At 49.6% G+C, this 24,825-nt stretch overlaps 2 protein-coding genes across 2 annotated transcripts in view; both read left to right on the top strand.

Moving 5' to 3' along the window:
* LOC105496157 (histocompatibility minor 13) overlaps positions 1 to 24,825 on the top strand; it is a 56,438-nt gene that overhangs the window by 25,299 nt on the left and 6,314 nt on the right. Inside the window, 7 exon segments of the mRNA XM_011766283.3 lie at positions 6,696 to 6,784; positions 10,820 to 10,905; positions 10,998 to 11,123; positions 11,913 to 11,970; positions 16,325 to 16,408; positions 21,521 to 21,557; positions 23,528 to 23,630. Coding sequence (XP_011764585.2) covers positions 6,696 to 6,784; positions 10,820 to 10,905; positions 10,998 to 11,123; positions 11,913 to 11,970; positions 16,325 to 16,408; positions 21,521 to 21,557; positions 23,528 to 23,630 — 583 coding nt within the window.
* LOC139358482 (MCTS family member 2) lies at positions 6,791 to 10,813 on the top strand. Its single transcript, XM_071079544.1, has one exon. The coding sequence runs from the start codon at positions 9,296 to 9,298 to the stop codon at positions 9,839 to 9,841; it is 546 nt and encodes a 181-aa protein (XP_070935645.1). The 5' UTR covers positions 6,791 to 9,295; the 3' UTR covers positions 9,842 to 10,813.

Here is a 24,825-nt window from a genome sequence, read left to right as displayed (position 1 = left end):
TGCTGGGCCTCTCACACATGATCTTGTTTCATAAGGAGCCAGAGGCAGCACAGTAAAAAGTTAGGAGCGTGGGCTCTGGAATTTGACTACCTTTGAGTCCAGACCCTGCCACTTAATAGCTCTGTGATCTTGGGCAAGTTACTTAATCTCTCTGGCCTCAATTTCCTAGTGAATGTGGAGAAAATAATAGTACCCTTCCCATGGGGTCATGTGGAAAGCTTTAGCACAGTATCTGGCGATATAAAGTGTTCAGTAACTATTAGCTGTCACTGTCATTATCTGTGTTAACCTGCCAGACAACCTTATATGGGTTGCTTTTGCTTTCACACCTGTATGATAGTCATGGAAACTGAAGCCCAGAGAGGTTAAGAAATTTGCTAGGATCACACCGCTAATAAGCAACAGAGCCAGGATTCAAACCCAGGTGTGGTCCAGAGCCCATCCTCTTCCCACTGCTACCTTAACTCAAACTGCCACACACTCATGTCCTTTCAGTGGGGAGAGTGGTTCATTAGGGAGGTTGCTACTTGTGTTTTGGACAGGCCAGTTCTCCACTCTGCAGGACTATCCCACACATTACAAACAGTTGGCATCCTTGCCCTGCTCACCAAATGGGAGTTGCATACCCGTCTTCCCCAGCTTGTGACTACAAAGATGTCCCAGTATGTTTCTGTCTACCCCGTTGAAGAGGTGCAGCCTCAGGCTGAGAAACACTGATAGACCAAGAGGTGGCCAGGGTTCCCAGAAGGAAGGAACTCAACTTGAACTTTCCTACCCTTCTTTGAAGGGTAGGAAACCTGGAAGACATACAAAGGAGGGAGAGGTCAGGTGCTGGAAAGTTTGTGCACATTGAGGGCATAGGCAGAATCTGCTCCCAAAAGCACTGAAAGCCAATATGAGGCCAGGTGGTGGCTCACCCCTGTAATCCCAGCTCTTTGGGAGGCCAAGGCGGACAGATCACGAGGTCAGGAGATCGAGACCATCCTGGCCAACATGATGAAACCCTGTCTCTACTAAAAATACAAAAAAATGGCCGGGCGCGGTGGCTCAAGCCTGTAATCCCAGCACTTTGGGAGGCCGAGACGGGCGGATCACGAGGTCAGGAGATCGAGACCATCCTGGCTAATATGGTGAAACCCCGTCTCTACTAAAAATACAAAAAACTAGCCGGGCGAGGTGGCGGGCGCCTGTAGTCCCAGCTACTCGGGAGGCTGAGGCAGGAGAATGGCCTAAAACCTGGGAGGCGGAGCTTGCAGTGAGCTGAGATCCGGCCACTGCACTCCAGCCTGGGCGACAAAGCGAGACTCCGTCTCAAAAAAAAAAAAAAAAATTAGCTGGGCTTGGTGGCACATGCCTGTAGTCCCAGCTACTCAGGAGGCTGAGGCAGGAGAATCGCTTGAATCCGGGAGGCAGAGATTGCAGTGAGCCGAGATCGTGCCACTGCACTCCAGCCTGGTGACAGTGTGAGACTCCATCTCAAAAAAAAAAAAAAAAGGCCAATATGAATGTGACTTCATTCTTCTAGGCACACTGGCAGGACAGTGTGGTAGTCAGGAGCATGGGGTCAAGAGGCAGGCAGCCTTGGGACCAACACCTGGTGCTGCCAGCTCTAATTTGTGTAAGTTACTCAAGCTCTGAGCATCAGTTCTTCTACCTATAAAATGGAGAGACTGCAGATACCTCTTCAGAGGTGTGGGGAGGGTCTAGTGAGCCCCAGGCTGTAACATTCCTAGAGCACAGTGCCAAGCACACAGGGAGCCTAGTGGCTGGCCCAGGGTTACATAGCTGGGACTTCACCTCTTGTCTTCCAACTGAGGTCATTGTTGTCCTCACCTGCACTGATTCTTCACCCACAAAATTTTATTCTAGCTAGCTTGGGAGAATTCTAGTCCAGCCCTGCATCCTGAAAAATGGAGGCCCAGGCAACCTGAGTGACTTGGACCCAACCAAGATAATGGCAGGCCCAGTCGCCCTTGCTCATAGGACATACCTGTCCTTTCGTGGTAGACCTGGGGTGGGGTGGGGGCAGTCACTTCCAGACATTGGGTGTCCTTTCCCATGCTGATTAGGATCCTCCCCAACTCTAGCCCATCCTACCCTAGCATCTGTGAGAGGCTTGAGACCCCCAGGTCTCACCACAGCCCAGCCTCCACCTCAGAGAGAGCCCAGTGTGTTTTGAAAGCCACTGTTAGGCTGTTTGCTGAGGAACTGATTATTTAACATTATCGCAACAACCCTACAATGAAGATCTTATCTCTACCCAGCTGTCTAGGCGCGGTATTATGAACCTTTATCATCTCGACACCAAAGACTTTTTTTCCCTTTTAGAACAATAACTAAGGGACATTGTCCCAATTTCTCATAGATGATTAATCTATGTCAAGAAATAATTGAGGCTGGGCATGGTGGCTCACACCTGTAATCCCAGCACTTTGGGAGGCCAAGGCAGGTGGATCACCTGAGGTTAGGAGTTCAAGACCAGCCCAGGCAACATGGTGAAACCTCATCTCTACTAAAAATACAAAAAAGTAGCCGGGTGTGATGGCATGCCCCTGTAATCCCAGCTACTCGGGAGGCTGAGGCAGGAGAATCCCTTGAACCCAGGAGGTAGAGGTGGCAGTGAGTCAATATCGTACCACTGCACTCCAGCCTGGGTGACAGAGGGAGACTCCATCTCAAAGAAAAAAAAAAAGAGAGGGAGGGAGGGAGGGGAATGGGGGGGGGAGAGAGAGAGAGAGAGAGAGAGAGAGAGAATTGATTATCTTTTAGCCACTTCATAATTTTTATAGATAGATATTATCAACAGAAAATTAAAAACCAACAGCAGCTAAAAGTGCACATGGTAAAATGTATGAGTGACTAGAAACTAACAGAAGAATCATTTTCTTAATGAAATTTAGAGCAACAAAATTTGACCTGGGAAAACCATACCTTTTAAAAATAATGGATCGGCTGGGCATGGTGGTTCACACCTGTCATCCCAGCACTTTGGGAGCCCGAGGCCGGTGGATCACCTGAGCTCAGGAGTTCGAGACCAGCCTGGGCAACATGTTGAGACGCTGTCTCCACAAAAAATACAAAAATTAGCCAGGTATGGTGGTGTGTGCCTGTGGTCCCAACTACTCGGGAGGCTGAGGTGGGATGATCGCATGAGCCTGGGAGGCAGAGAGGTTGCAGTGAGCTCTGATTGTGCCACTGCACTCCAGCGTGGGTAACAGAGTAAGACCCTGTCTCAAAAATATAAAAATAAGAATAATGGATGGCTGTAGGCAGAAGGGATGCTCACCATATGGGGCTAAAAAATTTGATGGGGACCAAAAACTGTCAGATGAAGGAAATCATTATTGTAAAGTTAACATGGAAAAGAACTGAATCCAGTGAAAATAATTTTAGTAAGTAAGGGATTATTTGATCATGCTTTTTAGAAAGTTGGTCCACTAATTAAATTGATGTTTCAATTAAATTGAGTTTTCTTAAATAATTTCTCAAGGAAAGGCTACAGTGTTGTTAGAATTTTGATCAGCTGCCTGTATCCATAAACTTAGACCTTCCTCAGGATCCGAACAACAGATCCAAAGGTTTAAGACAGGGAAATTGGGCTCAGAGGGGTTATGTGACCACCAGGATTCACAGCTGGTAAGGGCAGAGTGAGGTTTTGAGCTCAGGTCTGTCTGACTCCAAAACCCCTATTCTTTACAGTTTTGGCAAAAGTGAAGTTGGGGGAGCTTAAAAGAGGGTGGGCTGGCCACCTCCTGTCATTGAGCCTGTGGTCTCCTGGGGACTGGCAGAGGAGAGGCCTGCTGAAAGGCTGTAGAGAGCTGCACCTGAGCTGTGTCAGCACAGGCTGAGGTTCTTAGGATCCCCTCCACCTCCACTACCACTTCCAAGCCCACATTAAGCCTCTTTGGGAACAAAACCCAGCTGGGGTATTGGAGGAAGGCAGGGGCCACAGCCTGCCTTACCTTGTGTAGTCACCAAGATTCAAACCCAAGACATCCTTCCTGCAGAGGGAACCTTGGCTTACTTCATCATCTGTGTCTGAGCTCGTGCCCCACCCAGCTGACCTTAGAGGGAGGAAAAGCCCAGAAGGTCCAGATCTGCCACCCCAGAGGAGGAAGCCACGTCACCAGTTTCACTGACCCTGCCTTCCACCCCCAGGGGAGAAGCGCACCAGGATGTGGCTTGTCAGTGGGAAGGAATGACCTTTACGTTTGACATGAGCCATCAAGGGCCAGGAAGAATCTCTGCCTGCTACAAAAGTCTGCATTCAGAGTCATTCAGTAAGCATTTAGCAGATGTCTAGCAGGCACCAGGCATCTTCACCCCAGGGTAGGGTGAAGATGATGAGACAGGGCCTCGTTCTCAAGTCCACAGACTCAATGCTAGCCTAGTCGCTTGACTCTTCCCCTGTGTAGTGCTGAGCAGCCTCTCTTTTCTCAGAATAACAGACACCAATCTGGAGACTTGCTACTTGAAGTTGAAGCTGCAGTTAAGTTTATAGGGTACCAAGTGCTCATTTAATCCTCTCAGTAGCCCTACAAGAAAGGTGTTATAGCATTCCAGATGAGGAACAGTTGCACAGAGCAGTTAAATAACTTTCCCAAGATCAGACCACTAATAAGTGGCAGAGTTAGGATTTGAGCCCAGGAAGTCTGGCTCCAGAGTCCGTGTCTTTAACTGTCACACTCTGCTGGTTGAGAAACTGAGCACCAAGCTCCTAAGGAAGAGGCCGGCTAAGATGGGCAAAGGGCTTAGCTCTTCAGCCTGCTTTTCTGCCTCTGTCCATACCTGCACTCACACCCTGACTTCAGACTCCCCCAAAACTGATTCAGCAAACTAATCTGAAAGTAGCTTCCAGTCACCCACCCAGCTTCTGCCTCCCACCGCCTCAAAACCCTGTTGTGGGAGCCCATTTCCAATTCTGCCCTTACACCTGCTGCGCTTCTGTTCACAAAGCCCTACCATCATTCACACCACAGCTCTACAGGCTGGGAGGGATCAGCTCTTTGAAAAGTGGAGAAATGGAGGGCCAGAGATGGTTTTTTGTTTTTGTTTTTGGAGACGGAGTCTCGCTGTGTCGCCCAGACTGGAGTGCAATGGCACAATCTCGGCTCACTGCAACCTTTGCCCCTGCCGGGTTCAAGCGATTCTCCTGCCTCAGGCTCGTGAGTAGCTAGGATTACAGGCTCCTGCCACTACGCTGGGCTAATTTTTGTATTTTTTTAGTAGAGATGAGGTTTTGCCATGTTAGCCAGGCTGGTCTCGAACTCCTGACCTCAAGTGATCCGCCCACCTCAGCCTCCCAAATGTTGGGATTACAGGCGTGAGCCACTGCACCTGGCCAGAGAGGGTCCTTGAATCTACATCTTACTCCATGCCACCAGGGTCTTTAGAAGAGAGTTCCCATCGAGCCTTCCAGGCACGGTGGCTTATGCCTGTAATCCGAGCACTTTGGGGCGCCGAGAAGGGTGGATCACAAGGTCAGGAGATGGATATCATCCTGGCTAACGTGGTGAAACCTCATCTCTACTAAAAATACAAAAACAATTAGTCGGGCATGGTGGCAGGTGCCTGTAGTCTCAGCTACTCGGGAGGCTGAGGCAGGAAAATGGCATGAACCCGAGAGGCAAAGCTTGCACCACTGCATTCCAGCCTGGGCGACAGAGCAAGACTCCATCTCAAAAAAAAAAAAAAAGGGAGTTCCCTTTTCCCTCCCTTTTTCACTGTGACGTGGGTACTTCCTGGCCTGCCTCATTCCTGCTAAAGACTCCATGCCAAGCGAAGCATTCGTCCTGCCTTTCATATCTTCATAGCAATGCTCTGAGACAGGTGGTATTGTTAGCCCTGTATACGGGTGAGAAAATTGAGGTCCAGGGAGACAGAGCCATTGAAATGGTCTCCCACAGCTGCATGGCAGAGCAGGCCTCAGGGCTGGGCCACCCAGGCTTGTAGCCACTCCACAGTACGGCCACGAGGCTGGGTCAAGAGGCCGTGGTTTGCTTATCTTGCTCTGAAAAAGGTCCAGAAAAGGTCTCTGCTTCCTGCCTGGCTGGGAGGTGGGGCATGCTGGGTAATCAGAGAGAATGCTTCTGGAGACAAGGCCAAGCTGGTCTTAAACAACTGAGGCCTTGTGGAAGGAGTGAATGTGATGGTGATCCTGCCCAGGGGCTATGATTCATCTGGCTGATTGATTCCAGCTGAGTCTGTAAAAATCTCAGGCTTGCTGTTGGAGAGCAGAATGTCAAGTCATGGAGTGGGGTGGGGGTGACTGTCAGGTCACCAACTTGATAGGCCTGGAAGGGAGTCCACAAATATGCTTCTTGACAAGGGACTCATATAGGTGGCATGTGGGCCAGACTTTGGGATCCTGTGCTCTCCCAAAAATGGTATTTTGCCTGAAAGTCTATCTGCTTCTGCTTTGCATTTCTTTGATGTTAACAAAAAGGCAGTACAGAAATCACTATGAGGGCAAAGACCTAGGTTTGAGTCTCAGCCAAGATATAGGACCCCTGTGTGACTCTGGGCAAATCACTTACCTTTTGAGGGCCTTTGTTTTCACATCTGTAAAGTGGGAACAATAACACCTACTTATCAGGACAGCTGTAAGGGTGCCAGCTGTAAATGGGGCAGGGGAGTGTTAAGGCTGACTGCCCACGGGGGCTCTGTTTGCCGACTTGCTTTGTCTTTCCTTCCAGCCCCTTCATGAATAAGTTTTTTCCGGCCACCTTTCCAAATCGACAGTACCAGCTGCTCTTCACACAGGGTTCTGGGGAAAACAAGGAAGGTCAGTGCTAACCACTTTCCCTGTAGTGTGCCTTGGGTATCTTCCTCTGCCATTCCCTTTGTCTCTCCAATATTGGGGTTCTCCGGTAGAGCGAATGATGGAAGAAGTGGGCTCTGGAATCTCATGGCCTGGATTCACATGCCAACTCTGCTACTACCTAGACATGGGACCCTGGGTGAATGCCTTACCTCTCTGAGCATTGGGTGTTTTGTTTTGTTTTGTTTTTCCCCATCTGTAAAATGAAAGTGTTAATCTAGGACCTCCTTCACAGTCATGTTGTTAAGATGGCGAGTCAGTAAGTGGAAGCATTCAGCATGCTGCCTGGCTCATAGTAAGCACTCAGTCAAAGTTGGCCTTCGTGACTATTTTATTCGTATATATTTTTAGTGTGATCAGTGCCTCACCTAAGGTTTGAAAAGGGGGTTCCACAGCTCTTTTTCAAAAATAAAAACTGACCAGAAACAGTGTCTCATGCCTGTAATCCCAGCACTTTGGGAGTCCAAGACAGGATGATCACTTGAGGCCAGGAATTTGAAACCAGCCTAAGCAACATAGTGAGACCTCATCTCTATAAAAAAATTAATTTAAAAAAAAATGCAAACTATGGGGAAGTGTGGAGATCCTGGAATTTAGAGGTTAGGGAATGGATTCAAATACTGTAACAAGATTATCAATGGCTTGACCAAATAGCAGGTATTTCTTTTTTGTTGTTGTTTTTTGTTTTTTGAGACAGAGCCTTGTTCTGTCACCCAGGGTGGAGTGCAGTGGCACCATCTCAGCTCACTGAAACCTCAGCCAACTGAGTAGTTGGGATTACAGGCCTGTGCCACCACGCCCAGCTAATTTTTTTTGTATTTTTAGTAGAGATGGAGTTTTGCCATGCTGGCCAGGCTGGTCACAAACTCCTGACCTCAAGTGATCTGCCCACCTCAGCCTCCCAAAGCACTAGAATTATAGGCGTGAGTGAGCCACCACGCCCAGCAGGTATTTCTCTCCTGTAAAATACTGAGCATGTGAAATCTAGTTCTTTTTTTTTTTTTTTTTTTTTTTTTTTTTGAGACAGGGTCTCACTCTGTTGCCCAGGCTGGAGTGCAGTGGCACAATCTTGGCTCACTGCAAGCTCGACCTCCTGGGTTCACACCCTTCTCCTGCCTCAGCCTCCCGCGTAGCTGGGACTACAGGTGCACGCCACCACACCCGGCTAATTTTTTTGTACTTTTAGTAGAGATGGGGTTTCACTGTGTTAGCCAGGATGGTCTCCATCTCCTGACCTCTTGATTCGCCCACCTTAGCCTCCCAAAGTGCTGGGATTACAGGCGTGAGCCACCGTGCCCGGCCATAGCATTCTCTCTTACTGGTGCCTAGCACATGCTGTCTTGTCCCTAATCGGCAGCAATTTTATGTGATTGCTTTGTGCATCTCTAAGGAACCTCTATCAAAGAAACAATTGTTGATTTTTTTTTTTTTTAAGGTTAAGCTTGGGCCAGGTGAGATGGTTCATGCCTCCCAGCACTTTGGGAGGCTGAGGTAGGTAGATGACTTGAGATCGGGAGTTCCAGACCAGCCTGGCCATCATGGCGAAACCCCGTCTGTACTAAAAATACAAAAAAAATTAGCCAGGCATGGTGGCGTGTACCTGAAATCCCAGCTACTCGGGAGGCTGAGGCAGGAGAATTGCTTGAACCTGGGAAGGCGGAGGTTGCAGTGAGCCTAAATCGCGCCACTGCACTCAAGCCCGGGCGACAGAGTGAGACACTGTCTAAAAAAAAAAAAGACTAAGCTTGGCCAGGCGCGGTGACCCATGCCTGTAATCCCAACACTGAGAAGCTGATGCAGGAGGGTCGCTTGAGCCGTGGAGTTGGAGGCTGCCGTAAGCCACGGTCACACCACTGCACTCCAGCCTGGGCGACAGAGCAAGACCCTGTCTAAAAAAATTAATAAATAAAATAGTAAAAAGGCTAAGCTTGTACCACAGAGTCTTCAAGGTCCCACACCCTATCTATCTCATGCTCCGCCATATACAGCGCTGGCCCTCGGGTCAGGGTGGTGTCATCACTCCACTGTCCAGCCAGAGGAAAGGAGAGGCATCCATATTCCGGGTCCATTTAGCTATAAGAGAAGCTTGAAAATGACCGTGAGTCGGCCTCATGTCCAGTTGGAACTAACTCATCAGGGTGCGGAGCTCCTGTCTTCTCTTTCGGCAAGGAGAAAGCATTCGTATCACTTCTTGCTTCTCAAGCCCTACTGTTTCAGCGATCCTCATTGGAGAGGAATCAGCAGTCGAAAAAACAGTGGGCCAAGCGCAGTCGTGACGTGGCGTTAAGAGAGCGGAAGTTGTCAGATTTCACCGGGCCGTAAAGCGCGCTGGCTGTGTCATCTTCCGGTTAGCGACAACGGCTCTGACCGTCCGGCAGTCCGCGTGGCGCCCGCACTGGCCTTCCTGCAGGGGACTCTACCGGAGCTTTGCCAATTCCGTTTGTTTGCCTGTTGTCGCCCGCTTCACCCTGGATCATGTTCAAGAAGTTTGATGAAAAGGAAAGTGTGTCCAACTGCATCCAGTTGAAAACGTCAGTTATTAAGGGCATTAAGAGCCAACTGGTAGAGCAGTTTCCAGGTATTGAACCATGGCTTAATCAAATCATGCCTAAGAAAGATCCTGTCAAAATAGTACGATGCCACGAACATACAGAAATCCTTACCGTAAGTGGAGAATTACTGTTTTTTAGACAAAGAAAGGGGCCTTTTTGTCCAACTCTAAGATTGCTTCACAAATACCCTTTTATCCTGCCACACCAGCAGGTTGATAAAGGAGCTATCAAATTTGTACTCAGCGGCGCAAATATTATGTGTCCAGGTTTAACTTCTCCTGGAGCTAAGCTGTACCCTGCTGCGGTAGATACCATTGTAGCAGTCACAGCAGAAGGAAAACAGCATGCTCTGTGTGTTGGGGTCATGAAGATGTCTGCAGAAGACATTGAGAAAGTCAACAAAGGAATTGGCATTGAAAACATCCATTATTTAAATGATGGGCTGTGGCACATGAAGACATATAAATGAGTCTCAGAAGGAATGCATTTGGGGGGCTAGATGTAGATATTGATTGTGTCGTACGTGTGTTTGTGTCTGTGTGTGACAGCGTGAAGACAATGCTTCTGTGGTTATGCTAAATGAGTTTAACAGATACTTTATAGAAAACAAATCAGGGTGCTCTTACCACAGAGGAAAAAACAAATTAGGGGACAAGCAGTAAGCAGTCGGCTACACTCTGGAATGTGAAAGGAATGGCTGGACTCTGTGACTCCCGACAAACTCCACAGCCTCTAGTTGTCTTCTTAGGAAGCTTGGAAGCAATCAAGAATGGTCTAACATCAAGATGTCTACCACAGGGCCCTCTACAAAAGCAGCCTCGGGGACTCTGGCCTTTCCTTGAGACCTGCATCTCTTCCCTTCTTCATCGCCTGCTAGTGAACTAAGGCTGCCACTAACCTTCTTCATCCTTTGGTGGCAAAGTAGAAAGATTCCAGAATTAACTTAGACCTTTCTAAAGACCTGGGTTCAGTGGCAGCTGGCATTGACTGAGTACCCGCTATGTGCCAGGCACTGTGCTGGAGGCATTGTAAGGACTATCTTTCTTATTCCCCACAGCAGCCCTCAGAGGGGATGCCGTTGTCCCCTTTTTACACATAAGAAAACTGAAGCTCAGAGAGGGAACTGCCTTCCCCAAGGTCACCCAGCTACAAGTAACAAAGCCTGTGCTTGTAACACCAAAGACCACTTCCCGCTGACCCTGTGCCAGGCTTGTAAGTTTCTCTGGGCCTCCATTCCCTCCTGTAGGAAATTGGAGGGGTTGGAGTGGCTCCAGTGAGCGCTCCCCTTCCTGAAACTCATACTAATCTAGGGCAGCCAAGGCTTAGCCCCCCCCAGCCTGTGAACCTCTCGCAGTGCCCATAGCCATGCCCTCCTCCATCCAGGGGCTGACAGGTGGGAGGGGTAGCCTCGCCCCGGGGAGTGGACTTACCTGGCCTCTCTGCTCAGAGATCATCAATTATGAATTTGACACCAAGGACCTGGTATGCCTAGGCCTGAGCAGCATCGTTGGCGTCTGGTACCTGCTGAGGAAGGTGAGTAGCCGGGACCTGGGCAGAAGGGGAGGATGGGGTTGACAGGGCAGGGTGGGGCACAGCAAGCTGGTCTCACTCCCCGCTTTCCTCAGCACTGGATTGCCAACAACCTTTTTGGCCTGGCCTTCTCCCTTAATGGAGTAGAGCTCCTGCACCTCAACAATGTCAGCACTGGCTGCATCCTGCTGGGCGGACTCTTCATCTACGATGTCTTCTGGGTGAGTCAGGCAGGGATACCAAGGATGTCTGGCTCCAGGACCATCTCATCTTCCTACTGCCCTGCCTGTCTGGCCCAAGTGGCAGTCATCTGATAAAGAAGAGCTGTTTTGGGCTGAAGTTCCAGACCCCAGAGCAAGTCCTCTCTGGGCCCATATGTGAGATGGAGCCAGAGAGAGCAGATTCTACCTCTTTCTGAGAGCACACTCGTGCCCAGTGCCTTCCAACCACCTGCATATCTTCCTTGCCAGTAGGGGTGTTACCTAATCCCATGTCTCCTCGGCAAGGGAGTTGAGACTCAGAGAAGTTCAGGTAGGGGTGGAAGAATGTTGATGAATGGGCCCAGCAAGGGCATTGACCTGGGAGGACAGGCCATCTGTGCTCAGCTGCACACCAGCCCTGGCCTGTGATGCCTCTCACATTGACTCTGAGAGGCATCGCAGAGGGACTGAGGTCAGCTTGACTCAGGCACCCTTTTCCTGGCCCCAGGCAGCCTCTTCTCTTGAGTGGGTGGCGCTGGGGGATTTTATCACTTGGGAGGAACAGAACTGTGAACAAACATAGGCTGCCTGGCTTGGGCCATCAGAAGTCCTTTCTATACTCCCTCGAATTTCCCCTCTTTGTTGCCCAGAACCAGTATCAGTGGCTACTTCACCTCAACTTCAGATCTGCACCGGAGCCCCTCCCAGCTCCCCTCAGATTCCAGGCAACAGCACTTCTAGAAGCCCAGGGACAGCCATTCTTCCCCCACAGCCCCTTACTTCCTTCATACTGCTCTTTTCTCCTTCTAGGTATTTGGCACCAATGTGATGGTGACAGTGGCCAAGTCCTTTGAGGCACCAATAAAACGTAAGTGACCACCCTGCCATAGGGAACCCCTCCCCTACCCCTGCCAGGCCATACCCCCACAGCCCATTTCAGTCAGTACATCCCCCTGTCTCTTCCCCATGTACCTCTTCCTCCTGTGGCTCTCCAGCCTGGTTTCCTTATCCTCATTGATTCATCTGACTGTGTTCATCATGCCCAGGCCCCGGCCTCTGGCCACTTGGTCATGGTGCAGCATGGTGTGAAATGAGGCAAAATGGGAGCAAGCTTAGAGGGAACTGTTTAACCCAACCCGGGGGGCACATGCAGGGGCTTTCCAGGAGAGAAAACCTCTAAGCCGAGACCTGTAGCACCCCTCACTGGGGTCCCCTTGGCACCTGAGTGTCAGGTGCTATCTATCCCGTGCCGCTCAAACTGCCTTGGTTTTGTTCTTCAGTGTATCCACTCTTTATAAGTAATAGAAAATCCACCTACAGGTTAAGCGTCTCTAATCCGAAAATCTGAAATCCAGAATGCTCCAAGACCCAAAACTTTTTGCGCACTGACATGACACCACAAGTGGAAAATTCCACACATAAGGACTTAACAAACTGTTTCATGCAGAAAATAGCATTTTAAGTATTGTATAAAACTCTTTTTAGGAGGCTGAGGCGGGAGGATCACTTGAGGCTAGCAGTTCAAGACCAGCTTGGGTAACAACAAGACCCTATCTCTACAAAAAATTAAAATATTAGCTAGGTGTGGTGACACACACCTGTAGTCCTAGCTACTTGGGAGGATCTGAGGCAGGAGGATCACTTGAGCCTGGGAGACCCAGGCTGAAGTAAGCTATGATCATGTCCCTGCATTCCAGCCTGGATGACAGAATGAGACCCTGTCTCTCAAATTTATATGTATATAAATATATGTATGTATATGTGTACATATATAAAACTACCTTCAAACTATATGTATAATATGAATTTCATGTTTAAACTTAGGTTGTATCCCCAAAATATTTCATTATGTATATGCAAATATTCCAGAATTCAAAAAAAGTCTGAAACATTTCTGGTCAAACCATTTCAGATACGGGATACTCAACCTATATAACTGTCTTTAAACGGGGAAATTTTGTCATCTCACACTACAGCAAGCCCAGGGGTAGAAGGCTCAGAGTGGGTTAATAACCCTCTCTTCACCAAGAGCCAAGGTTACTTCAGGAGCATTCTCAGCATGTCCACCTGCTCCTTAGGTCATCCCTTCATGGTCCCAAGATAGCTGCCGCAGCTCCCAGCATTGACTCCTCACATAGCCATGTCCAGAAAAAGAAAGGGGAAATGATGTCTCAGGGAGGGATGGTTTTCCCCAAATCTCCCGTGCAGCCTCTCTCATACTTTATTGGCCAAAACTGGGTCACAGGCCCAAGTCTAAACCATTCACCAGTGAGGGGGTTAGGAAACATGATTGGCTTAGAGTTTAAGCTTTAGACTAGTGGAGAATCACCTCCTGGGATTACAAGGCTCAAAGAGGGGAACAGAATCCGTCAGGCATGCTAGCAAGGAAGAGAGGAAGATGCTGCCGGGAGGGCAGGCAACAGTGAGCATGTGCCATGAAAGCACTGGCTCGTGGCGACAGGCAGTCGTCGGGGGAGATTGGGGGAGATTCCACTCAGGGAATCAAGAAACAGTTGTCTTTCTCATGACTCACTCTCCACCACTGTGGACAGCCTTTCTCCCTGCGTTGGGGAGAGCTTCATGGCCACAAACAGCTCCTGAATTCTGTGGTTCCAGCTTAGTGACCCCAGAGGAAAACAGGTTTCTCCCAGCTTTGGCCTCAATAAACCTATAAGGCCTGGCCTGGCCCGTGAGCCAGACACTCCCACTGGAGAAATGGAGGATCGCGATGGACAGGCCAGGGTCACTGCCCTCTCCAGTGCCTGGAGGCAGAGTATTAGAATTGGCAGCCCCCCAGAACCAAGTGTACAAGGGGAGGGCACTTCTCCAGAGCAAGGGAACAGATGCTGGGCCAGCCGGAGCAACAGCTTTTCCCCACATGCCTTGATGGATGAGTCCGGAAGTGTCGAAGCCCAGAGAACCCAGCCAGAGTGTCAGGAAAATCTTTTCTGGGTCATGAAGGATGAATACACATTTCCCAACCATGCAGGGGCAGTATGGGCATTTGAAAGATAATGTACAGCTTCAGCAAAGGGCTGGAGGCAGGAAGGTGCATGGAGGGACCTGGGAGCAGAGAATCAGGGAGTGGGCGTAGCTGAGTTCAGGGAAAAGAGGCTGGAAAGAGGTAGGCAGAGGCCAGATTTGGGAAGCCAAGGATGCCTGTCCAAGGAGCTTGGACACTGCCCGTAGGCCACCGGAAGGCTCCGAGCAGCAAAGTGGTGCTGTCATATTTGGTTTCTGATACTTAGGGTCTGGTTTTCCGGGCTAGGGGGAAGACCCACTGCCTTCTACTGCTAGGACTAGAGCTCAGTGGCAGAAAGGCAGAACAGTGAAGTGCACATATGTTGAAGTCAGGCTGCCTGGACTTGAATCTCAGCTCTGCCATTTGCTGACTGTGGCCTTGGGGAGACTTGTCCTCTCTGAGCCCTGGTTTCTAGAACTGTAAAATGGAGACTATAGTCTCTGCCACTCAGAATTGAATGGTACCAGAATTGAGAGAGAGAATCTGCAAATCACCGTGCGTTGTACATACAAGGCAGGAAGAGGCAGGCAGGGCAAGGGTACCTATCCATGTATTAGGGAAGCACAAGCTTACCCAGAAACCCTGTGTACCTCTGTGTACATATTGTTGGCCAGATGAAGGTTGCAGTGAGCCAAGATCGCACCACTGCACTCCAGCTTGGGTGACAGAGTAAGACTCTGTCTCAAATATATATACGTATATATATATATATATATATATATATATATATATATATATGTATGTATAAAAAATAAAATTTTTTTTTAAATGGCCAGGTATGGTGGTTCACACCTATAATCCCAACACTTTGGGAGGCTGAGGCAGGCAGATCACAAGGTCAGGAATTCGAGACCAGCCTGACCAACATGGTGAAACCCCATCTCTACTAAAAATACAAAAATTAGCCGGGCGTGGTGGCGCACGCCTGTAATTCCAGCTACTCACGGGGCTGAGGCAGGAGAATCACTTGAACCCAGGAAGCGGAAGTTGCAGTGAGCCGAGATTGTGCCACTGCACTCCAGCCTGGGTGACAGAGCAAGACTCCATCTCAAAAAGAAAAAACATATTGTTGGTCAGAGCTGACGCCCTACCTGCAAGTAAGGAATTCAAGGAACAGGATTTTCCTAAGTGGCTTAGTCTTGCACCACACTTGACCTGTCACCTGGAAAGGCTGCCTCACACAAAACCAGGACTGGATTAGTAAAGAAGGCATGGGGTAGCAGTTAACAGTGTGTACAAATCATCTAATCTTCACTACTACCCTGAGGGGTCCGTTCTGTTGTCTACGCATTTCACAGGTGAGAAAACTAAGGCAGGTAAGTAAACTGTGCAGAGCACAGAGCTAGGGCTCAGACCCACAGACCCACAAGTCAGACTTTAAAACCCACTTGTAACTGCTCTGCTTGCAAGGCCCTATGGATGAAATCCAGTTACAACCTCCTTTTGCTATAACTAGACACAGAGGGAGACGTTTCTCCCTAATCTGTATTTATTCAAACAAGCTATCCAGCAAGATTTCTGAGTGAGGGGCCTTAAGGAATCTGCGGGTGTGTGGCATTTTCTCCCTCAGCAAATACAGAAGGAGCTTATAGCCCAGGCTCACCCTGCTTCAGAACAAGGGCCACCATCTGTCCATACCCCTGTTGTGAGATGGGAAACCTTGTAGATGTTGGCACTGTGTGGCTCTTTTCTTATATACTGGGCTTTAGTGTCAATCCCATTTAACCAAAGTGTTCTATAGCTACAAAAAGGCATTGAAATTGTATGGTTATTTGAGTTACAGCTCAGTAAAGGCATTAAACCTTCAGCCTAGATGACCCGATTCCTCCCCCCTCTAACCAGCTGTGACTCAGATGGAGACATTGCCCTGCATCCTCTCACCACCTCATCCCCCACGTCCCACCCAGAAACACAAATGTGTGAGTTTCATACAACAAGAATGCGGGTTAGGAGTCAAATTAAGCTGGGAATACAAAAATGGGGCGGGTGCCTATAATCCCATATACTCAGGAAGCAGGAGAATCACTTGAGCCTAGGAGACAGAGGTTGCAGTGAGCCAAGATCATGCTATTGCACTCCCGATTGCAATCCTCATTGCCCTCGGCAATAGAGCAAGCCCCTGTCTCAAAAAAAAAAAAAAAAAAAATACAAAGTAAACTGGGCTCCAGCTGACTCCTCACATCCCCGCCTCCCCCTTCAGTGGTGTTTCCCCAGGATCTGCTGGAGAAAGGCCTCGAAGCAAACAACTTTGCCATGCTGGGACTTGGAGATGTCGTCATTCCAGGTGAGCCTGCTAGGCTGGGGGTCATGTGAAAGACGTGGAGAGAGTATTCTCTGGAGCAAGGGGATTACTGCTAAACAGACAGGCTTACCAGCTTAGAAAGAGAAAAAGTAAGGCTGGATCAGCCCGGGCTCTGGTGAAGGGTTCCACCTTAACATCTATTTAGAGTGCCAATCAGGTGCCATGCTCCAGGCTGGGCCCTGGTCAGGCGTCATTGAACAAGACTGTCTTCACAGAGCCTCTGGTCTAGGTGAGCAGATGTTGCTCAAGAACTACAAAAATAAAAGTCTAATGACAGACTGAGGTACACTCTGAAAAAGCACATTTCATGACAATCTTAATGGACTGAACCCCTCTCACACACACCCACACGTACACATACCCCTTCCAGCGTCTGCAAGCATCACAGATGTACCAGAATTGCCATAGCCCCCTTGCTCCTCCTCCCTGTGCCAAGATGTCTCCAGGGAGAACACACACGTGGGCTCCTGTGTCTGCACTCTCAGCAGAGGAGCATGTGCATGGAAACCTGCTTGTCTGCAGAAGCTGGCCTTTGAGCCCCTGGATCTGCGTGTGGGTTCTAGTCAGTGTGTCAGTGGGTATGGACACAGGGGCCCCGTCCACAGTCCAAGCAGGAGAGCACATCCTGCACACCCACAGCCTGGCCTCACCTTGGGGCAGGAGCAGCTCAAACTACCAGTCAAGAAAGAGACAAATGGCAAAGCTGAGCTGCCACTCTGAAGGCAGCTGAAGTGACTGAGGCTCAGGTGGTGTGTGTCTGCTGATCTGGGCTCAGTAGTGGGGGCAGTGAACCCAGGGGACGTACTTGTCTTCCTAGTCTCAGAGTCAGAGGGTTAGAAGCTTGCTTACAAGAAGAAAGTTTTGCTGGGTGCGGTGGCTCAAGCCTGTAATCCCAGCACTTTGGGAGGCCGAGACAGGCGGATCACGAGGTCAGGAGATCAAGACCATCCTGGCTAACACAATGAAACCCCGTCTCTACTAAAAAATACAAAAAACTAGCCAGGCGAGGTGGTGGGCGCCTGTCGTCCCAGCTACTTGGGAAGCTGAGGCAGGAGAATCACTTGAACCCGGGAGGCGGAGCTTGCAGTGAGCTGAGATCCAGCCACTGCACTCCAGCCTGGGCGACAGAGTGAGACTCCGTCTCAAAAAAAAAAGAAAGTTTTAGGCCAGGCATGGTGGCTCACGCCTGTAATCCCAGCACTTTGGGAGGCCGAGGCGGGCGGATCATGAGGTCAGGAGATGGAGACCATCCTGGCTAACACAGTGAAACCCTGTCTGTATAAAAATATAAAAAATTAGCTGGGCATGGTGGCGGGCGCCTGTAGTCCCAGCTACTAGGGAGGCTGAGGCAGGAGAATGGCGTGAACCCAGGAGGCGGAACTTTCAGTGAGCCGAGATCGCGCCACCGCACTCCAGTCTAGGCAACAAGCAAGACTCTGTCTCAAAAAAAAAAAAAAAAAAAAAAGGTTTTACCTGGGCACAGTGGCTCACACCTGTAGTTCCAACACTTTGGAAGCCTGAGTGGGGAGGATCGCTTGATGCCAGGAGTTCAAGACCAGTCTGGACAACATAGCAAGACCTCATCTCTACCAAAAAAAAAATTAGCCAATTTATGGTGGCTCATGCCTGTAGTCGCAGCTACTCTGGAGGCTGAGGTAGGAGGATGGCTTGAGCCCAGGAGTTTAATTAAGGTTGCAGTGAGCCATGATTGTGCCACTACACTTCAGCCTGGGTGACAGAGTGAGGCCCTGTCTCTTAAAGAAGAAGGTCTGGGCGAATTGTGAGACTATATATATATATGTGTGCGTGTGTGTGTGTGTGTGTGTGTGTGTATACTCCTGACTTCAGGTGACCTGCCCACCTCGGCCTCCTAAAGTGCTGAGATTACAGGCATGAGCCACCACGCCTGGCCGACCCTGTCTATATTTTTTTAAAAGAAGAGGAATTCTTTTAAAGCAGCAGATTAAAGGCTGACTTACTTTCCAGGGCAGGATGCTATTAGCAATTCTGATCACCTAGGGTGATACAGGCACTTCTATTTGTGACAGTTGCATCTTGTGACACATGGAGGTGACACAGAGGCTTTCCCTGTTTTACCAGTGAGGAAACTGAAGCTCAGAAGTAAAGGGACTGATACAAATTCACACACTAGTAAGCAACAGGGCCAGGACTCAGACCAGCGCTGTCCAACTGCGAAAAAGGCTATGCTGTCAGAACTGCTCTTACAGCAGTACTAGCAGTAATAAGATGGTAATCGCAACAGCTACCATTTATCAAGCACCTGTTGTGTACCAAGAATGGTGCTAGGTGCTTTTTATATGTTATCTTTACTTCTCCCAGCAGTCCAGTGAGATAGAGGGCATTCACATTTTACAGATAAGGAAACAGGTTTGACTTGCCTGAGACCATGGGGGTGTGGGCTTGCACCCATGTGTCTTCATAATTTGCAGTGCTGTGAGGCAGGGAGACTTGCTTCCCCAGTAGAAGGCATCTCCGTCAGAAAGAAGAAATGGAGTCCTGTAAAGCATTTGACTCACTCTCCAGGGCACGGTCTGTCAGGCACCCCCACAAACTTCCCCCGTGTCCTTGTCATAATTTCTGGGCTTGAGACAAGCACAGGGTATCTCGGCATATTTGTCCTTCCCCCACCTTCTATATATATCCCCAGTAGTCCCAAAATCACAATAAATGTAAGTTGATCACAGAGTCTCAGTGGAGCGTTGCTTGGAAGGCCAGATGCACTTTATGAGTGAGAGCCCTGGCCGGGCGCGGTGGCTCAAGCCTGTAATCCCAGCACTTTGGGAGGCCGAGACGGGCGGATCACGAGGTCAGGAGATCGAGACCAGCCTGGCTAACACGGTGAAACCCCGTCTCTACCAAAAAAATACAAAAACTGGCCGGGCGAGGTGGCGGGCGCCTGTAGTCCCAGCTACTCGGGAGGCTGAGGCAGGAGAATGGCGTAGACCCGGGAGGCGGAGTTTGCAGTGAGCTGAGATCCGGCCACTGCACTCCAGCCTGGGCGACAGAGCGAGACTCCGTCTCAAAAAAAAAAAAAAAAAAAAGGAGTGAGAGCCCCTGGCAGAGCTCTGACTCTTGGTTTAGCTGGAGAACACTTGTAGAAATCAGCCGCCAGGGGGCGCTGAGTTCCCAGTTGTTTCCAGAATAACCAGTTGTCTGCTCTCTCCCCAACCAACTCCCTACTCCTACAGAGTATTCATCGAGAACTAATTCATTTCCCTCTTTAAAATTAATCATATGTTGACAGGCAGTGCTGCTTTTTTGCTTTTTTTTTTTTTTGGAGATGGAATTTTATTTTGCTCTTGTTGCCCGGGCTGTCGTGCAATGGCACAATCTAAGCTCACTGCAACCTCAGCCTCCTGCATAGCTGGGATTGCAGGCATGTGCCACCACACCCAGCTAATTTTGTATTTTTAGTAGAGACGGGGTTTCACCATGTTAGGCTGGTCTTGAACTCCTGGCCTCAGGTGATCCACCTGCCTCAGCCTCCCAAAGTGCTGAGATTGCAGGCGTGAGCCACCGTGCCCGGCCAGGCAGTGCTTCTTATCAATGCCTTCCTTGAAGTAAATGAGACTCTGAGCCCAGTGAGGGAGGCAGACACACAGGGTGTGTGTATAGCACAGGGGCAGGACTGCTTGGCTGTGTTTTGGGGATGCTTAGACTTCTGGGATGTCTCTCTTTTTTCTTTTTTAGCAGAACCATTGCTTATAATTGGCTTGGTTTTGAAGTTTCAGAGTGAGGTGGGTAGACTGAGGTAACCCTCTCCTGTGCTCCTGTGGAGCCTTCAAATGGCCTGCTACTTGCCCCTCCTTCCCCATCCAGCCACACAGCTGCCACAGGGACCGTTTTCAAAATCTGTTTAGGTTGTTCTGCTCAGAACTCCTCCAGGGCATCTCTTCACTGAGGATAAAGACCCAACTCCTCCCCATGGTCCTCAGGGCCCTGCAGGGCTGGTCCATCTCATCTCCTGCCGGTGGGCAAGCTGCCTTAGTGGCCCCTCAGTCCCTGCCACATCTCTGAGCCCTCTTTCTCCAGGACCTTTGCACGTGCTGTTCTCTCCTCCTGGCATGTGGCATTTCCAAGAAGCCTTCCTTCTTTCCCCTCCTTCGCCCCCGCCCAGCCTAGGTCTCATCCTGTTATACCTTCTCAAGACGTGGGAAGCACATTTCTCCTGCCTCAGCCTCCCGAGTGGCTAGAATTACAGGCGTGCATCGCCATGCCTGGCAGATTGGGGGGAGGGGGGTTGTTTGTTGTTTGTTTTTTGTTTTGAGATGGAGTCACTCTGTCGCCCAGGCTGGAGTGCAGTGGTGTGATCTCAGCTCACTGCAACCTCAGCCTCCCAAGTAGCTGGGACTACAGGTGCCTGCCACCACACCTGGCTATTTTTCGGTTTTTGTTTTGTTTTTTGAGACAGAGTCTCACTCTGTCACCAGGCTGGAGTGCAGCAGTGCGATCTCGGCTCACTGCAGCCTCCACTTCCTGGGTTCTAGCAATTCTTGTGCCTCAGCCTCCCGAGTAGCTGGGACTACAGTTGTGTGCCACCATGCCTGGCTAATTTTTGTATTTTTAGTAGAGACGAGGTTTTGCCATGTTGGCCAGGATGGTCTTGAACTCCTGACCTCGTGATCCACCCACCTCGGCCTTCCAAAGTGGAAGCACTCTTTAACAGTTACAGTCTCACAGTGATGTCCATGACTATTTGAGGTATGTCATAGTGTGGCTACCCTGTCCCCCTGGCTGAGCTCTGCGGGAGCAGTTATTTTGCCTACTCCTGCATTGTCCATAGCGTCTGGTACGTAGGCACTTGATAAGCATTTGGGCAGTCACAGTGTGACAGTATGGTGCGGTGAGGGACCGGGTCATTGTCCCAGGCCAAAGTAAAATCCCGGGCCACTCTCATTGTTCTAGGCAGAGAAATGGGACTTTCTGCTGGCACTTGAGAGTAGTGGCCACACCCTTGGTCTCCAATGATTGCTCCAAGATGGAACACCAGGTCAGGGACCAGGACCCAGTCTCTTGTTAGGTCACTGCCCGGCTGCTTCCCTTTCACTCTCTAACCCCGGCTTTCTCCCACAGGGATCTTCATTGCCTTGCTGCTGCGCTTTGACATCAGGTGAGTGAGTGAGGGCCTGCCCCAGCATGGGGTTCTCCAGGGATTCTCCAGTGGCCTTCAGGAACCCAGAGAAGGTACCTCAGGGGACCAGACCCTCCACCCCATAGCAGCCAGAGCAATTCTGATTTTATCTGCATTTTGCATCTTGAAGTTCTAAGTGTTTGAAGAGCTTGTGGTCAAAAAAAATGTTTTAAGAATCACAGGCCAAGAGTTTTAAACCCACAAGGACCTGGTGGTACTCACAGTGCTTTCTCACTGTGTGACCTTGACAAGTGGCCTGACCTCCCTGAGCCTCCGGTTTCTCATCTTGAGTTAATAACAAGAGTTCCTACCATGAATATCTGGAGAGAGTGCTGAGCACATACTGACCTCAGCTCTTGGTTGAATCCTGGTTGCAGTCATCATCATCATCTTTTATCAGCCTAGGATCAGGTCACCATGTCTCAGCTCCTCTAGCTGTTCCCTGCCCTCTCTTTACTCAGACATTTTTCAGTCTGTTGTAGACAGCACGAGGAAGAGAAGGTGGGCCAACTTAGGTCAGCATTTAAAACACAGGAAAGGTCTTATCCGAGTTAATGCACCTGTGTGCAACAGGACTTGCCGTCAGCAGGGGGCGCCAGCAACAGCTCCATTCATTTTATGCTCCGTCATCTCTGTGAGGGCTGGCAGTGTGTGCACTTAACTTTGAGGTGGTTTGTGAACTCTTGGTTTCCTCATGCCTGATAGTTGCAAAAGCAGTAATAACAGTGACAGTGATAATGAGAGACTTACTACCAGCATCATTGAAATCCAGTTTCCATGTGAAACTTAGGTTTTTCCCACTCACATACACCTGGGTTATTAGTGTAGTGCCACTTCGAACCTTAGGAGCATATGGGCTCATAGTCACCTTTGGAAGAGACCTGGCCAGTCTGTAAGTAGAGGGATGTCTGTGCCAGCCGTGTCTACTCCTGGCTGTTCAGAGGTAATACAAAGTGAAACCCATCAGAAACCCCCAGGCTATTTGCTGGAAACAGATTCGACTGCCAGCACCCTCAGAGACAGAGTCTCATTTCTAGCCTGGGCTCACAGCATAAGCAGCTCCTCAGCTGATTCCAGAATCAGTGCAACATTCCCAAAGGGAGTCACTTGTACCCAAGTTCTCACGATAGGCGAGTTTTCAATGTACTTGCAGCTGAAGGCTTAGAAGCACCCAGGACAAGGAGAGAAGGGCGTCAGAAGCACTTATTCATTCCACAAATGTTAACTGAGTCCATAGTACTGGCTGGGCACATCCCAGGCACTGGGGACATGCAGAGGTTGTGGAGCTGGCATTGGAGAGGGAAGTCACGTAATGGCAATGTCGGGCTGCATATGATTCATCTGTTCTGAAGCCGATCTTGGATGAATCACCTCCAGGAAGCCGCTGGCATTTATTTACGCAGCCAGCATCTGTTAGTGCCACCAATCGGCCACTGAACTATTACACCCACTGCACTTAAAAGTAGTGACTTACCTTTGCAGTTTCTGTATCTGTGTTTCTCAAAGCATGATCCAACAGTATGAGATTCACCGCAGATGTTTTTTCAAAATACAGATTCCTGGACCTTGCTCTAGGGCTATTAGATCAGACTCCCTGGGGATGGGACCTTGAATTCTGCATTTTTTCACAAACTTTCCAGATGATTTTTATGCTGACTAAAGTCTTACAGCCACTGTTCTAGGTTGTAGCATTTGACATTCATAACTACCAAGGAGATGAGCTCCTCATTTTCCCATTTGCAGATGAGTAAACTGAGGCTAAGAGAAGGAAAGCAACTTGTCCAGAGACACATAGCTGGGGGCAGTATCAGCGTGCACACCCACCTCAAGACTCCCACCCCAGAGCTCAGTCACCCCCACAACCTCTAGGGTCTTCCCCAGCTCCCTCAGAAGGGGTGTTTTATCTAACCTATATCTAACCTTCCTCTTTCTTCACACCTTCCCTGAAGCTTGAAGAAGAATACCCACACCTACTTCTACACCAGCTTTGCGGCCTACATCTTTGGCCTGGGCCTTACCATCTTCATCATGCACATCTTCAAGCATGCTCAGGTGAGCAGGATGGTATCAGAGTGTCAAGAACACCTCACTGCAAATAGAGGAACTTACAGAGGATTTATTTGTAAATGCAAGCAGTCCAGAGATAGGCACTCTCCACTGGTGTTGAAGCAGTCATGTCTGTGATTCTCTTGGCCTTTCATTTGTGGTTGCAAGATGGCTGCCACTGCTCCAAGCAGCATGGGCACGTTAGAGGCAAGAAGGAGGGAAAAGCATAACAGCCATGACTGCTTCCTTCATCAGGAAGGCAGGAACTTTCCCAGAACCCTCTCAGCATCTCGTGGGCCAAATTGGGGTCCTAAAGCAACCCTGGCTACAGGAGAGTCCAGGAAAGAGGGTTTGGCTTCTCAGCCTTGGTAGTGGGAAGCAGACAGAGAAGAACAGGATTGGAGTAGGTGTTGGGTACTGGGGCCTCCCTCCCCCTACTCCCAAGTAGCCCAGGCTCTGCCTCCTCCCACCAAGATGAGGATGGAGTACTGAGCTGCCACAGAATGAGGCAACGTAGCACAAGGACTGGGAGCCTTCAGTGTGGCCTTGAGAGGGGAAGATTCAGGGGAAAGTGAGCAGACAGGATTGCCCTACTCTCTGCTGGAAATAATAAGAACTCCTGTTTGTTAAGCACTTCCACATGCCAGGCTCTGTACCCGTGAGGGTCCTTGTGAACAGGTGGGGAAACGAGTTGAGGTGCCACACTGCACGTATGTGATAAAGCCGGGATTCAAACATGGGTCAGCATGGAAACCACACCCAGGCTGTCAAGCCCTGGCCATGGGAAAGCCAGCATGGAACAGGGGCTAAGGGAGCCCTGTTGTGAATCCCAGCACTACCCAGTAACCATGGAACTCTGGGCTTGCTGCTTCTGTCCCCTTTCCCCTTCCCCAGGGCCCAAATACAGACGAGTCATCTTTGAATTAATCACCAAAGCTGGGTTTTTTTTGTTTTTTTTTTTTGTTTTTTTTTTTTTTTTGAGGCGGAGTCTCGCTCTGTCGCCCAGGCTGGAGTGCAGTGGCGCGATCTCGGCTCACTGCAAGCTCCGCCTCCCGGGTTCACGCCATTCTCCTGCCTCAGCCTCCCGAGTAGCTGGGACTACAGGCGCCGCCACCACGCCCGGCTAATTTTTTTTTGTATTTTTAGTGGAGACGGGGTTTCATTGTGTTAGCCAGGATGGTCTCGATCTCCTGACCTCGTG

Source organism: Macaca nemestrina, chromosome 15 (assembly GCF_043159975.1).
Source record: "Macaca nemestrina isolate mMacNem1 chromosome 15, mMacNem.hap1, whole genome shotgun sequence".
NCBI lineage: Eukaryota > Metazoa > Chordata > Mammalia > Primates > Cercopithecidae > Macaca > Macaca nemestrina.
Note: the sequence above shows the minus strand (reverse complement) of the source record. Positions and strands in the feature narration are given on the sequence as shown.

What these genes read in the sequence shown, in the direction of transcription:
- LOC139358482 (XM_071079544.1), top strand. Translation starts at nt 9,296, where the DNA reads ATGTTCAAGAAGTTTGATGAAAAGGAAAGTGTGTCCAACTGCATCCAG.